This window comes from Rhinolophus hipposideros, assembly GCF_964194185.1.
Source record: "Rhinolophus hipposideros genome assembly, chromosome: 14".
Lineage (NCBI taxonomy): Eukaryota > Metazoa > Chordata > Mammalia > Chiroptera > Rhinolophidae > Rhinolophus > Rhinolophus hipposideros.
Genome location: NC_138060.1, coordinates 4,225,363 through 4,239,642, shown reverse-complemented (window position 1 = coordinate 4,239,642; position 14,280 = coordinate 4,225,363). Strand labels below are relative to the sequence as shown.

General features: G+C 39.6%; 1 protein-coding gene across 2 annotated transcripts in view; it reads right to left on the bottom strand.

Annotated features, from left to right (window-relative positions):
- Positions 1–10,602: 10,602 nt before the first annotated feature.
- MDFIC2 (MyoD family inhibitor domain containing 2) overlaps positions 10,603–14,280 on the bottom strand; it is a gene marked incomplete at both ends in the record, with an annotated part of 114,508 nt that continues 110,830 nt past the window's right edge. For both annotated transcript variants that reach the window (XM_081071964.1, XM_081071965.1), the window contains one exon: positions 10,603–10,862. In XM_081071964.1, the coding sequence (XP_080928090.1) occupies positions 10,603–10,862 (260 nt within the window). The remainder of the gene's footprint in view (positions 10,863–14,280) is intronic.

The window sequence follows — 14,280 nt, the reverse complement described above, 5'->3', positions numbered from 1 at the left end:
TCTGTCATTAGAAAGTTATTTAAACTCTGCAAGCCTCACTTTTCCCATCAGTAAAATGGAGGAATCATCATATCTTCCTCAGAGTTTGTTGAGAAGGTTCAATGAGATAATGTACGTAAGGCTGTTCATAGTGTGCTTGGCACATAGTAAGTGCTTATTAAAATTACTTCCTATGATAAGTATTACCCTAATTTTGGAGAAAAGGCTACAGGGTCATAAGAGAAGGAAAAATAAAGAGATATGGGAATTAGAGGTGCTCATTTTCTGGAAGAGTAACCAGGGAATAATAAAAATGGAGTTATATGGACGCCTCAAAAATTGATATGTGTGATATTGCAGAAATAAAGCATAGCTATCTCTCACGTGTTAGGGAAACAAGTGAACTGGGTAGTGGTACTAATCATTATTATAGCTGCAATTTAATGAGTGCACTGTATGTACTAAACCTACACTAAGGCTTTGCTGAATTATTTCTTCTGTTCCTCACAATACGGCAGGTGTTAGTAACTACATTGTATTGATGAGGAGCCCAAGGCTCAGAGAAATTAAATTACTAACTCAATGCATTTAGCTAATAAATAGTGGAGGCAGGATTTGAACTCATGTCTGTCTTTAGATCTCAACCTTCTTATCTACTAGTATATTAGTTAATATAAAGTCTTTTCATGGAATATGCTTGTATTATAACAGGGCATTCTGGACCTGGAGTCTCCTAATAGCCCAAATCTCCAAAAACCAGAAGGGAGGGTGGTTAGGACTATGAACCTTTGGGACGTTCCTCTAATTCAGAGTGCCTTGAAATATTCTGTTCCCACCCACAGAGGGTGTAGGCCTTCTGAGATAGATTTAAACCAAAGAATAGCCTCCATTCTCCCACCTTTCTCAGCCCCTAGGAAGAATCTTGAATCATTGCAGTGTTTACAACAGATAAAACCAGGATTGACAGGGATATTTCTGTATAAATGGTACTAGTTATAAAATGTCTGCTCATCCTAGGTTTTCTCAGAGCACCCTGTTTAGTGCATAACTGTCTCCCTCCTGCAGAGAGCCCCAGCAGGGGCAGAGAGAAGCACATTTCAGCCATGACCAATAATAGATACACTGGGTTCTAAGCCAATGCAAATGTGCTGCAAGTTCATCAGATGTCATATGAGTTTTCACTGATTATTCCAACAGGACCATTCCAGCTACTGAGAAATCAGTTTCCATTATTCTTCTCCAAGTAGCTGAACTTGCCAGGGGTCTGGAATACAATTTAGGCTATAGTCAGATGGGATTTGCACTTCGTCCAACCTTGCAAAGTCACTCCATGGCTATTATTTGTCACTCTATTGTAAATAGCAAGAAGCAGATGAAAAGGTAAAAAATATGTTGGTTGGAAGATACTTATTCTTGCCTACCTAGGGTAATCAAGGATAGACATCAGCTCCAGATTTGGTAAGTAATAACTCACATTTGACTTTAATACACTGTGATAAACTTTGAGGAATATATCTTTTAAAACATAAAATTCTTTACCTCTGATTTAAAGTTTGAGGGATTGGTCCTGCTCTGTAGGCAGGTTAGATTTAGCATCTCTGGAATTTCCTGAGCAATTTTAAACTACTCTTTTTGATCACTTGCTGCAGCTCCACCTTTCAAAGAGAATGAGATGTTTTGGGAATGAATTGTGATGGACTTATATGAAAATTTATATGACCAAGAATTGGATTTGTTCCCCTGGAATATTATAGATTATGTTTTATGTTGGAATTACATCAGTGTGCTGAGCAGCAGAAGGCTGGCTTAATGTAGCTAAAAATATACCTTGACTTTCCATTTGGAACAGAACTCCCCTCTCCCCAACCCATTTCTTTCCTAATGAAAATAATGGCTTCATGACTCATGTGTGTGATAGACAGTAGGGAATATTTGAATCTTAAAATAAGAAGAGTTTGAAAAAGAACTAATGGTCCTTTTCTAATTTCTTTCCCATCCATCTCTCCCCTCCTGGTGTCCCTGTCACCATCCTCTTTCAGGCCTTTGTCACCCCATGCCTTTTTGCAATCGCTTCTTTGTCAGTCTCCAGTCTCTCCTTGCTTTAATTTGTCCTGCACACCGCTGCATGGTCCATTTTCCTCCCACACCACTTCAATCATGTAACCCCCTGCTAGTCTTCGGTGGCTTTTCATCTGCTCGTAAATAAATTACTAACTAGGACTCAAGGCCCTTTCTAGACATGACTCTTTCCTCTTCTTTTTTCCCACAACCACTCATTTCACAACCACCACCTTAGTCCAAGCTTCTACTAGGTATTACCTGGAATTGGGCAATGGTCACCTAATTGGTCTCATTCTTACTTTCATTTAACCTAGTGTTTCCCAGTATGTTATACAAGTACTACTGGTAGCAGGCAGGATGATTTTGTATGCCACACAGAGAATTTTATTCCAAAAATTATTTCTAGCACATTGCTAATACTAGTACGTTATTGTAAACATTTTACTAGTAGATCAAAACTATGAATTTATGCTTAGAATGAGAGTCATCAAAAAAGTGAGCTAAGCTTCTGGTCAAGATGGCAGAGTAGGAAAATGCTGTGCTCACCTCCTGTCATGAACACATCAAAATTACAACTAAACTATAGAACAACCACCATTGAGAATCACCTGAAGACTATCTGAACAAAAGGATTGTGACTAAAAATATGCAGAAGAAGCCACATTGAGACTGTTAGAAAGGTGGAGATGTGAAATGGGCTGGTTCCACATGCATAAGGGGCAATTAAAAATTGGAAGGGATATCTCAGCTGTGGAGGTCCCCCTAAGGAGTGAAGGATCCCAGTCCCACACCAAGCTCCCAAACCCAGGTTTCCAGTGCTGGGAGAGAAGTCCCCATAATTTCTGGCTGTGAAAACCAGCAGAGATTGTGGCTAGGTGAGACAGAAACCAGGCATTTCTTCTAAAGTGTCCACACACTGACTTACTCACTGAAGGAATTATTCACTCTGAGCTCCAACAGGTTGAAAGGCACCAGGAACATACAGGAGGAACTGAATTGTCTGCCTTCAGGGTGAGGGCTGAAGGAGCCACTTTCTCTCACACAGAAGTACTGATAGAAAGCATTGTTCCTTTGTTGAACCCTTTCCCCACCCAGCCCATAGGTGGGTGCCATATCTGAGTTTCCATCAACCTGGCTAACACCATTTACTCTACCCTGGTGATTCTCTGAGACCCTGTCCAACCCAACTTGCAGACCCACCCAAGTTGCTTCCATTGGCTCTTCCTTACTAATGGCCTGTCTTGGCTCATGCTGCAGACTTTCCTAAAATCACTCAAAGGTTCCCCATCCCCAAACAAGCAGCATCTGACAGCAACATGTCCCATACCTCTTGCTAAGCAGCCCCAAGACCAGCACTAGAGGCAACTGGCCTCGGTTTGCAGCTTAGCCTCTCCGAGGTACCTCTAAACCCAGCAAAAGTGGCAATTATCTGCAGATCACCTTTTAGCCTATATCATGTGGCCCTGAGCAGGCACAGGGACTAATGACCTTGGCTGCAACAAATCCCCTGCAAGAAGCTACAGCGTGAACATACCTGGTGGCCAGCTTCAGACCACACCAGAGCACCATCCAACCACCTCCACAAACAACATACCCAAAGAACAGACTGATCAGGCACCAGAGCCCTGCTACAGCAAATCCTGTTTTGTAGGGTCAGCCCCTGCACAACAGCTCCTCCACTGCAGTCACGCTCCTCCACTATAATCACGCCAGTCCTCACAACATATCAGCCTGAGGGTCAATCCCCCCTACTGACATACAAACAAAAACCAAGGCTCAATTGCAAAAGGAGGGCACACACAACTCACCCAAGGGACACAACTGGAGCACCTGGCTCAGGTGACCAGGAGACTGTGCCACTGAGCCCCACAAAGCACCTTCTACAGAAGGCACCTCTACCAAGACTGGGAGACAAAGCAGTTCTACCTAGTACATAGAAGCAAACATGGGGAGGTGGCCAAAATGGGGAGACAAAGAAACATGTCCCAAATGAAAGAAAAGGGCAAAGCTTCAGAAAAAGAATCTAATGGAGACAATAATGGAGACAAGCAATCTACCAGATGCAAAGTTCAAACACTGGTTATAAGGATGCTCAATGATCTCGGGGAGAACTTCAACAGGGAGATAGGAAACATGAAAATGGAGGTAGAAAACATAAAAAGAACCAGACAGAAATAAATAAATACAATAACTGAAATGAAGAATACATTAGAGAGAATTAATAGATTAGATGAAGAGGATCAAAGCAGTGATTTTGAAGATAAGGTAGCAGAAAACAATCAGAACAGCAAAAAGAAAAAGAATTAAAAAAACAACAAGGATAGTTTAAGGGAATCTTTGGGACAACATGAAGCGTAACCAATATTCACATCATAGGGGTACCAGAAGAAGAAGAGAGAGAGCAAGGAATTGAAAACTTATTGAAGAAATAATGGTGGAAAACTTCCCTAGCCTGGTGAAGGAAATAGACATATAAGCCCAGGAAGTGCAGATAGACCAAAACAAGATGACCCCAAACAGGCCCCCACCAAGACACATCATGATTAAAATGTCAAAGGTCAAAGAATCTTAAAAGGAGCAAGAGAAAAGCAGTGATTGTATACAAGTGAGCTCCAATAGACTATCAGCTGATTTCTCAACAGAAACTTTGCAGGCCAAGAGGGATTGGCATGAAATATTCAAAATTATGAAAAACAAGGACCTACACCAAGATTGCTCTACCCAGCAAAGCTGTCATTTAGAATCGAAGGACAGATAAAGAGCTTCCTAGACAAGAAAAAGCTAAAGGAGTTCATCACGACTAAATCAGTATTACAAGAAATATTAAAGGGACTGTTTTAAAGTAGAAGAAAAATAATTTTAAAATATGACTTAACAATGGCAATTACTTCATATTTATCAACAATTACTTTTAATGTAAATGGATTAAACGTTCCAATCAAAAGACATAGGATGGCTGAATGGATGAAAAAAAAAAACAGACCCTTACACATGCTGCCTGCAAGAGACTGACTTCAGATCAAAAGACATACAGACTGGAAGTAAAAGATGGAAAAAGATATTTTATGAAAATTGAAATAAAAAAAAAAGGCTGGGTAGCAATAATTGTACCAGACAAAACAGACTTTAAAACAAAGGCTACACAAGAGACAAAGAAGGACCCAGTAATTTCAATAATAGGTGTTTATCCGAGGAAACCCAAACAGTAACTCAAAAGACATATGCACCCCTATGTTCATTGCTGCGTTATTCACAATGGCCATGATATGGAACGATTGGATAAAGAAGAAGTGGCATACGAGTTATATATATACAATGGGATATTACTTGGCCTTAATTAAGAATGAAATTTTGCCATCTTCAACAACATGGATGGACCTAGAGGATATTATGCTAAATGAAATAAGTCAGACAGAGAAATAGAAATACTATATGATTTCACTTATATATGTGGAATCTAAAAAACAAATGAACAAACAAAACAGAAACAAACTCATAGATACAGAGAACATTTTGATGGTTGCCAGATGGGAAGGGATGGGGGGGATGAATGAATAAGGTAAAAGTGTTAAATACGAATTGGTTTTTACAAAATAGTCACAGGTATGTAAAGTGCAGCTTAGTGAATATAGTCAATAATATTCTAATAACTGTATAGTGCCAGGTGGGTACTGGATTTATTGGGGTGATCACTTCATAAATTATATAAATGCTTAACCACTATGTTGTACACCTGAAACTAATATAATATTGTATGTCAGTTGTAATTGAAAACTTTAAAAATATTTGAAAATGAGCTGAAGGTCTTCATGAAGACTGTGGATCTGCTGAGGTCCATTCACATTAGACCCCCATCTTCACCTCTCCTCCCAGGGGTAGTTCCAGAAACTCACCTCTTGAGGTAGGTGGTTACTGCCACACCTACACTGGCAACTGTTTGATTGTAACAATGGCAGAGTGATGGCACTGGCACCATCCTACCATCTTGCCTTTCTCCCCCGTTGCACAGACCTGCACCTAATATTGCATAGCAGCAGGGATTTGAAACATTAATGCACCTTTCTGAAGAGCCTCGATTACAATTGATGAGCAGCTTAGTTACTGTGAGAATCTTGTTCAATATTTTTATTTATTTATTTTTAATTTACGTGAACTTGATATTAAATGAGGACATAGGCAGAATGTGCTGAAAGAGGAAACAAAGAGGATGTCAGAGCAGGCTGAACCTTGTGAAAGCTCTGAATCCACAAAATAAGTTGTGGCTTTGTAAATTCACTCTAAGGACATTTGGGGAACAATAAACCATAAAAGAGGTTATTGTGACCTTGGCTTCTGCATAACTTTTGAGATAAAAGGTCTAAGTACCAGAGTGCATTTGGGTGACTGTAGTGTTGTCGATTGATTAAAAACAAGTCATGTTCCTAGAACCTCTTGTGGAATGCTGATGAGGAACTGGCCCAGGTGCCATGTGCAGGATAAAGTCTTGAGGCAGAGATCAGACTTGCTTTCCTGAAATGGACACTGAAATGTAAGCCTTCGTAACCATAGCTGAATGGGGCAAAGCTACTGACATGAAGATGAAATTGCAATACATTGACTTACATTTATTGCTTATTGAGTACATATCTTAAAAGCATTTTGAAGATGTTCCAAATTTTAATCATTGCACAAGAGAACAACTTTTAAAACATTTACTATCAGTGAATGGTTTTCTTTGAATGTAGTCATATTTTTCTGATTGCTTTTGCTTCAGAAGTGAATACTTGAACTTTATCGTGATTTCATCATTTTTCATATATACAATTTTTAGGCTTAGTGATTAAAGGTATGGGCTTTGGAATGAACAAACCAGGGTTCCAACCTGTGGCAATTGCTTATTTGGTGTATGACATTGGGCAAGGTACTTAATTTCTTTAAGTCTCTATTTCCCCTAGAAAAATGGAAATAGGGACTATGTACACCTATGTAGAGGAGCCCACCAACACAGTTGTAATCCCATGTGGATTATGATCACTGGAAAATCATTCTCTGTTTACTTTGCCTTTCTACATGGCTCCCATGAGGCTCTATCCGACAATTGTTTAGGTTTAACTCAGATATCTTCTTCAGAGAACATGCAACACACTGTTAAACCAAGTACTTACATTTCCTCAGAGGTCATCAGTTTGTGTAGCCTTGGTGAATTTAGCATTTAATGGTCAAAACGCTTATTGTAAACTACCTCACTAAAGAGTACATATTACTCTTTTCTCCTCATTGTAGAAGTAGAAACTGGGAGGCATTAGATAATGAATTCTGTCCTTCAAATATTTCCACCTACACATTTATCCCTGAAAAAAATGCTGATACACCTTCATGTGATATTTCCCATTTGTAAAGTTTCTCTTTTTGAATATGTTTTCATACTCAGGTGGCTGAGTAAAACTGAAGTGGCTTTCGCTTTCTTAGCTTTGATTGTCCAGCATTGATAATTAATTGTGTAGGCCTATCTGCTTACATGGTGGGAAAATTTTATTAGCAAGTTACATGTAACTTGTTTCTTCATTGCTTTCCATACTTCTTAGGCTTTTAGAGGAGCAATGGTTTTATAAAAATCCATTGAGCAGAGCAAAGACAATGTACCTGTCGGGTTATATTGCTGTGGGAAAAATCTCTGTTCTCAATTCTCTATAAAGGTTGTATCTTCTCAAATTTCTCTTATTTATGTGCTTCCTTAAATAGGAACTCTCTTTCCCTAAGAAGCCGACCTTAAAGAATAACATTATCTTTATTTGTAATCACAGGCCTTCATCATTGCAGAAAAACTCTGATCCTTCTCAGATTCTGATATTTGTGTTTAATCAATAACCACATTCCTTTTTCATCTATCTTATCTCTGCAATTGCATTTTCCCAGCCACGCATGTTTTATTGTATAAGAATTCAATTGAAGGAGCCATTCATGTTTGCAAAAAGGATGATATTTTATTATTGGTTATAAAGAAAAGAAATTTCACACTTTGTATAACCGACCCTTTCTGTTATAGCATGGTGAATTCTGAAAGTAGGGAACAAGTTAACAAACCAGGGAGAGAGGCCACAGAAAGATCGTGTAATATTCTGACCACGTTATAAAATAAGACCTGGTGATATTTATGTCTCTAATTGACAAGCATTCAATTCACATCGAAAATTCATAATCTGGGGCGGCCGGTTAGCTCAGTTGATTAGAGTGCGAGCTCTGAACAACAGGGTTGCCGGTTCGATTCCCACAGGGGCCAGTGGGCTGCGCCCTCCACAACTAGACTGAAGGACAAGGATTTGGAGCTGATGGGCCCTGGAGAAAAACACTGTTCCCCAATATTCCTCAATAAAGTTTATAAAAAAAACACAGAAAATGCATAATCTTCGTACAATTTGAGGGTACGTAGACGAGAAAGAATAAGGGATGATGGTCAAAATATTTAACACCAACATCGCATGACCTGATCAGTGATGCCAAATACCATATTATTGGGAAGGGATCCCAGAGACCTCCTGCAGGTTCCGATGGGCTTCTTTTAGTGACTGGACCACGGAGAGGTGGGTGGGTGCTTGGAGAGGGGCAAGGATGGCTGTAGGCATGGGGCAGGCACTAAGGAGGCTCAAGGTACAACGATTTATGAGCCAGTCTGCCTGTATTTCAATATTTGAACAATGGGAACAGCTGTACCGCTGTGTACCAGCTGGACAAGGAAGTGGAGAGTTCTGAAGTGGGGCAGGGTTAGACGACCAGTTCGACTTCCTGATACTGCCGCTCACTCACTGCGTGGTCTCGGGTAGATCTGTTCTTGGGGCCTATATTTTCTCTTATGAAAAATGAGAATATTGGCTAAGAACAGTCTGAAGGTCCTGTCGTGTTCTAAGAACCTACTCCTCCACAATGATCTGCAGGTTCAATGCAGAGTATAGAGTTGTCTCTTAGCTTCCGAAAAGCAGGGAGACTGAGTGTTTCATGAGGAATGTGGGGCATTCACATGACTGGTCTGTGAATAACATGATTGTCAAGAGGAAGGAAGTGGCATTAACCACAGATACACCGTGCTGTCAGGAGCAAGACAAGAGCTGGCAAGTGTCTTCTTAGAGGCAACCGAAAAATCTTTTCTAAGCATTAATAGTTTTCAGTGTTTGGAGGAATTTACTGCAGAATAGAAAAACGTGTCTGTTTACTACAGACACAAAACAAATGTTGCTTTCGTCTGAAATTACTTAAGTCAAGCAAAACAGGTACTTGGAAGTTTTTTGTTGTTTGCCTAGATTGCAAAATGTTCCCTCAACTCTCCACTTCACTTTTGTTTTCTTTGTTTGGTTATTGATATATTATCCTTTTCTGTGTGTTTAATGACTATGTTGCAATATCGCCATGGGAATATATAAGCACACATTAATGAGTAATGTCATGTCCACAGGCAGTAAAGAAGATTCCAAAGTAACTTCAACCTACATGTGTTTTCCCCAAATATTTTGTTTGAATTTGGTTGAGTTGGAAATTACTTCCTAATTAATATCACATAGTTTTCAAAAATTTGTAAGTATGAGGAAGTGTTCAACATAATCCTTTAATACTTTAATTATCAGAAAAAGAAAAAAGCACATGCTGTATTAGTACACTCCAGTGCTGAGTAAATATGTGCACATGTATTTCTGTGGGCTGCCTAGACAAGTGATAGTTTAGTAAGATGAACTGATCCTGTTTTAATGTCTTGTTGCTTATTGTACCTGACAAATAGAAATGAGGAAAATGAAGAATTGATTATCTGGGGTCATTTTCTTGAAACTTGCACATAATTCCCATTTATGCTCGTTAGATGAAGAAGAGCCTTTTTATAACAAATTAAGAAAATGCATAACCTGTTATGACATAGTCATAGACATATAATAATATGGCCTAGAATTATGGTACTCTCTCAAAGTACATCATATTCAAAATTCACTGGAGATGTCTTACAGACATCTGTTGTAATTACAGGAACATGGTTTCTAATTCATTTAATTCCCTTTCCTACCTAAACTGTACATATAAGTGAATTTTAAGAGACTGTATAAATAAATTTTTAATTACAAAATGATGTTATACAATACATTATTAATAATAACCAACAATGCATAATGTTTATGCATGAGTCCATTAGAAAGACAAGCTAATGTATGTCAATTCTGAAAGAATGCACTAATTTGTCCTGAATTTGTGAATGAAATGGAATCCATGAAGCAAGCCAATGAGTGCAGTGACACAGAGTGGTTTAGCATGCTCTTGTATAGTCAGGAAACGTCTTGTACCTATGGCATTTAAGAGGTATGTAAGATTTGTTCATCACATGTGGTCAATATCTTATTTTTCAGCGAGCCATGCAGTTGTGAAATTTGGAATGAGACCATTGAGTTGACAATACTAGCTTTCCCAGACAGATGTAGAATAAAATGGTCTATAGCATTCAAGAAATGTGCACAACCCTTACATTTCAGCACAGGGAACTCAGTCTTACTGTCATGGAATCTCCCTGGGAGGCCAAAGGGGCTGTTGGAACATGGTTACTTCACTGCATTAGCGATAACAGATTTCTGAAATCTCCATGGCCAGCTCCAGACACTCACTGGTCTCGTGGCAAGATTCAAAAAGGCTGCAATCCATGTCACAGTTGCAGTTGCAATCATTCCGAGAGTGGCTTTCGTCCGAGGTGTGGTGGTACCGGTGAGAGGGGCAGCACAGGCTGGTGCACACCGTTTCGCAGGTGTCAGGGAGCATCAGGAGACAATCCCAAAACTGGCAAAACAGACAGGTGAGGAGAAGGGAGGCACACTCCTCTGTTTAAAGAAGAAGAAAGACAATTACTAGTGGCGCATATGGGCTCAGCTATGAAAGGTAGGCATGTGCAGTGGTGTGCGTGATAGCTTTATCTCCAGCTCTTAATTATTCATCCACGTTAGTAGTAATGTGCGCCATATTCTCTCCCGTTCCCCAACCCCCATGCAGTACTCACTCTATTTAAGTAATTGCTTTATTAACTTCTTGATCATTTCCTATTGATTCCACATAATATGGTTATTTAAAGGGCTGTCACTTTTCTGAACTCCTTTATTTACTTTGTCTGCAGAGGTGCTGGGAAGCCCCACAATTAGCTACTCATCTGGAAACTTCTCAACTGTCAGAAAAATAGCAGGTCCTCCCCACGTGCAGGGAGCATTCAGGAGCAAGGAGACAAGTTGAGACTACAAATTTCTAATTTCTTGTTACAAGGCTTTCTTGTTGGTTTGATGTGGATTCCCATAAATTTGCCACACCCATATTCAAATTCAAGTGAAAAACACATTTCAAAACCTAATATAAATAATTTTTTAAATAGTCACAGTTTTTTCTTGGTTGTAGTTTAGTTTTAATCCCCGTCTCCTTTTTCCTCCAGTTATATAAAGCCTTGGTTTTATATCCAGGTTAGATGAAATACGTCATTATATTCCTAAAAGGGTATAAATCTTATCAATCCTCTTTAAGAAAATCGGTTTAAAAATTTACTACTCAGACTTGTAAAAATCTGAAAAAAATATCTCTAAGGAATTGAAGGTAATTGGTAATTCTTGCCAAACAGCTGTGATGGGTTATAGATTATTATATTTTTTGTTTCCATAAAGGGAATTAGTTAGAAGATGTAGCAGTTCTCTTGTTAAAATTATAACTTTTCTTTCCTTTTTTTTTAAAGTCAAAAACATGTGAGGGTTTTGTAAAACCTACATAAGTGTTCACATGACATATCCAATTATTTAAAAATCAGTGTCCTGAAAATTGTTGAGGGTTGAAAGTAGCATTCTAGCATAAATTGGAGGAAAATGTCCCACTCCTGATGGTCTTATCAATCCATTAAAGTTAGACTTTCTTAAGGATTTATTTTTCCCCCAATAAGAATGTAATAACTTTTGGTTTTCGGACTTCAGTGGACTGAGGCTGTACAAGCCTACAGGAGAGATTTTGCTGTCTGAGTCATCTGCTAGAGTGTTCTAAGTTCTTAGAGTCTCATTCATTTAATTTTAACAATAGTTTTCAGAAAACTTCTTTCTTTTATTGTTCATATACTTGTTAATCTTTAAGAGAGAAGAAAGCACATGGAAACTTGCTCTGAAAGGGAACAAATATTTTAAAGAAAGGCATTTTAATTTCTTTTTAAAAACACTATAAAATGTCTAAAGTGAGTCCTGCATATGGGTAAACAGAAGTCTTCCTCCTCCCTCTGCCCCTCCTTCCCTGCATCCTGGCCCCTCCTTCCCACCCTCCTTTCCTTTCTTCTCAATAAGCCAGTGGTAAAGAACCACATCATGACTTTTACGACTACTTTAATTGCCATATATTGTTGCAGGTGCTGTGGCCATTACTCAATATTTATAGTTCAGGCAGCAGATTCCATAATACCTCTATGGTGTCCGTTCTCCTCTCTTTGCCAGACTGGGTGTATTTTAATTCACTTCGAGCCAGCTTCTAGCATGTGGCCAGCTCACCCATATCTTGTAAGTCACCACAAACCACCCACAAAAAGTCAGGAGTAAGTTAGCACAGTACATAGACTTTATTTTGCGTATGCATTTCTGAGCAGGGCGTGTTGGCGGTCAGAGATCTGGGGCATAAAATCCCATCAGGTTTTACCAATGCCAAGACTGCTGCTACCGCAACCCCTGGCAAAGAAGAGCCTCTCAGTGGAAAATATTCTAGGCAAATGCTCCATGATCCCTTGGGCTGGAGGCTCAAGAGACTTACTCAGCCATGTCCATAGAAAAAGGATCCCACTAGATCCTGTCATTTGTAGAAGCAATGTTGCAAGTTTGGCGTGGAGGTAAGTCAGGTTGGGTGCAAGGTGACTTGTGAAGATAGGAGCTGGTGTTTCCTATCACAGTGTGAGGAACTTGTTTGTAAAAGGGCCTTATAATTTCCTGAGGGCACATAACCTTTGGTTCAATTCCTCTTGCCAATATCTTTGCTAGTTGGCAGACTCTGGAGTTCTCTGCTTCTGATGTCTACCGTAAATTTTATTTATAAAAAAAATGTTTTGGCCTAGTCCATTGGCCAAATTGGCATTTGTTTCCTTCTACCCTTCTACTTTGCACTTGAGAATAGAGTCCATTTTTTCTAAGTCAGTCCTTTTTATTTGGTTATAAAAGGCAGTGACTCTTGCCCAAAAAAAACACGGCAACATTAATGAATTGAAAACAGATTTTTCCCAACTTTCAAGTGTGTTCCACACTTTTCCTAAAAGGCATATTAAATAATTCTACATGAGCACGCTAAACTGTTTTGCATATGGCCACTTTTTGTTTGCACAAAAGTAACATAAGCAATTCAGGGGAAAATGTACAACTCTTTGAAAAGAGAGTGGGGCTTCCCCTTTCCTGAATGGGTGTATTTTCTTTCCCTACACTATTTATTGGAGCATAAATGTTTAATAAGCATGATAGTCAAAGCCATAGCCCATGACCACAGCCCCTCCCCTCAGCCCATCCTAAAGAGTATGCCCCTCACCAACCGCCTGCTTCGCATCTCTTCTGCAGTGTTTCCAAGACGTCTCACGTGTACCAAGGCCAAGCTGTGTCACGGACCTCCCTCTTGCCCCCATTCCAAAGCTTGTCCCTCCTCCAGCTTTCTCTTGTGAATGGCTGCTGGACACTCGATGACTTCAGAAGAAACCTGGGACACATTTGTGTCATTTTCTTCTTCCTGATCAGACTCTCCCAACTGATTCCTCACTGAGCCCTGCTGATTCGATCTCAAACTCATACTTGAAATCCATCAGCCTGGTGCAAATCTAGTGTCGTCATCTTAGTTCGAGCCACCAGCAGCCACCACCACATCAACAGTGACAGTCTCCTATGGAGGAAACTACTTTCATGAGCCCACCTCAAATTCATCAGTGACTATGATCTTTTTAGTCATAAATGAGAACAACTCTCTCTTTAAAGTGCCAAATTTTTGCGATGGCCTACAAGCCCCTGCGTGATCAGGTTCCTGCCTATTTCTCTGACTGCCAGTCCTACTCTCCTTCTTACTCACTGCACTCCAGCCACACTGGCAAAACTTGTGTTCCTGGGATGTGCCCAACTCAGGGCCTTTGCACACGCTCGCCGTTGGCCTGTGTTGCATAATCTCCCCTCACAACTCTACCAACTCCTTCTCAACCTTTGCATCTTTAACTGAAAGCATCTTAAATCATATCCTTGCTGCAACTCTCATAGCACCCTGCTTTAT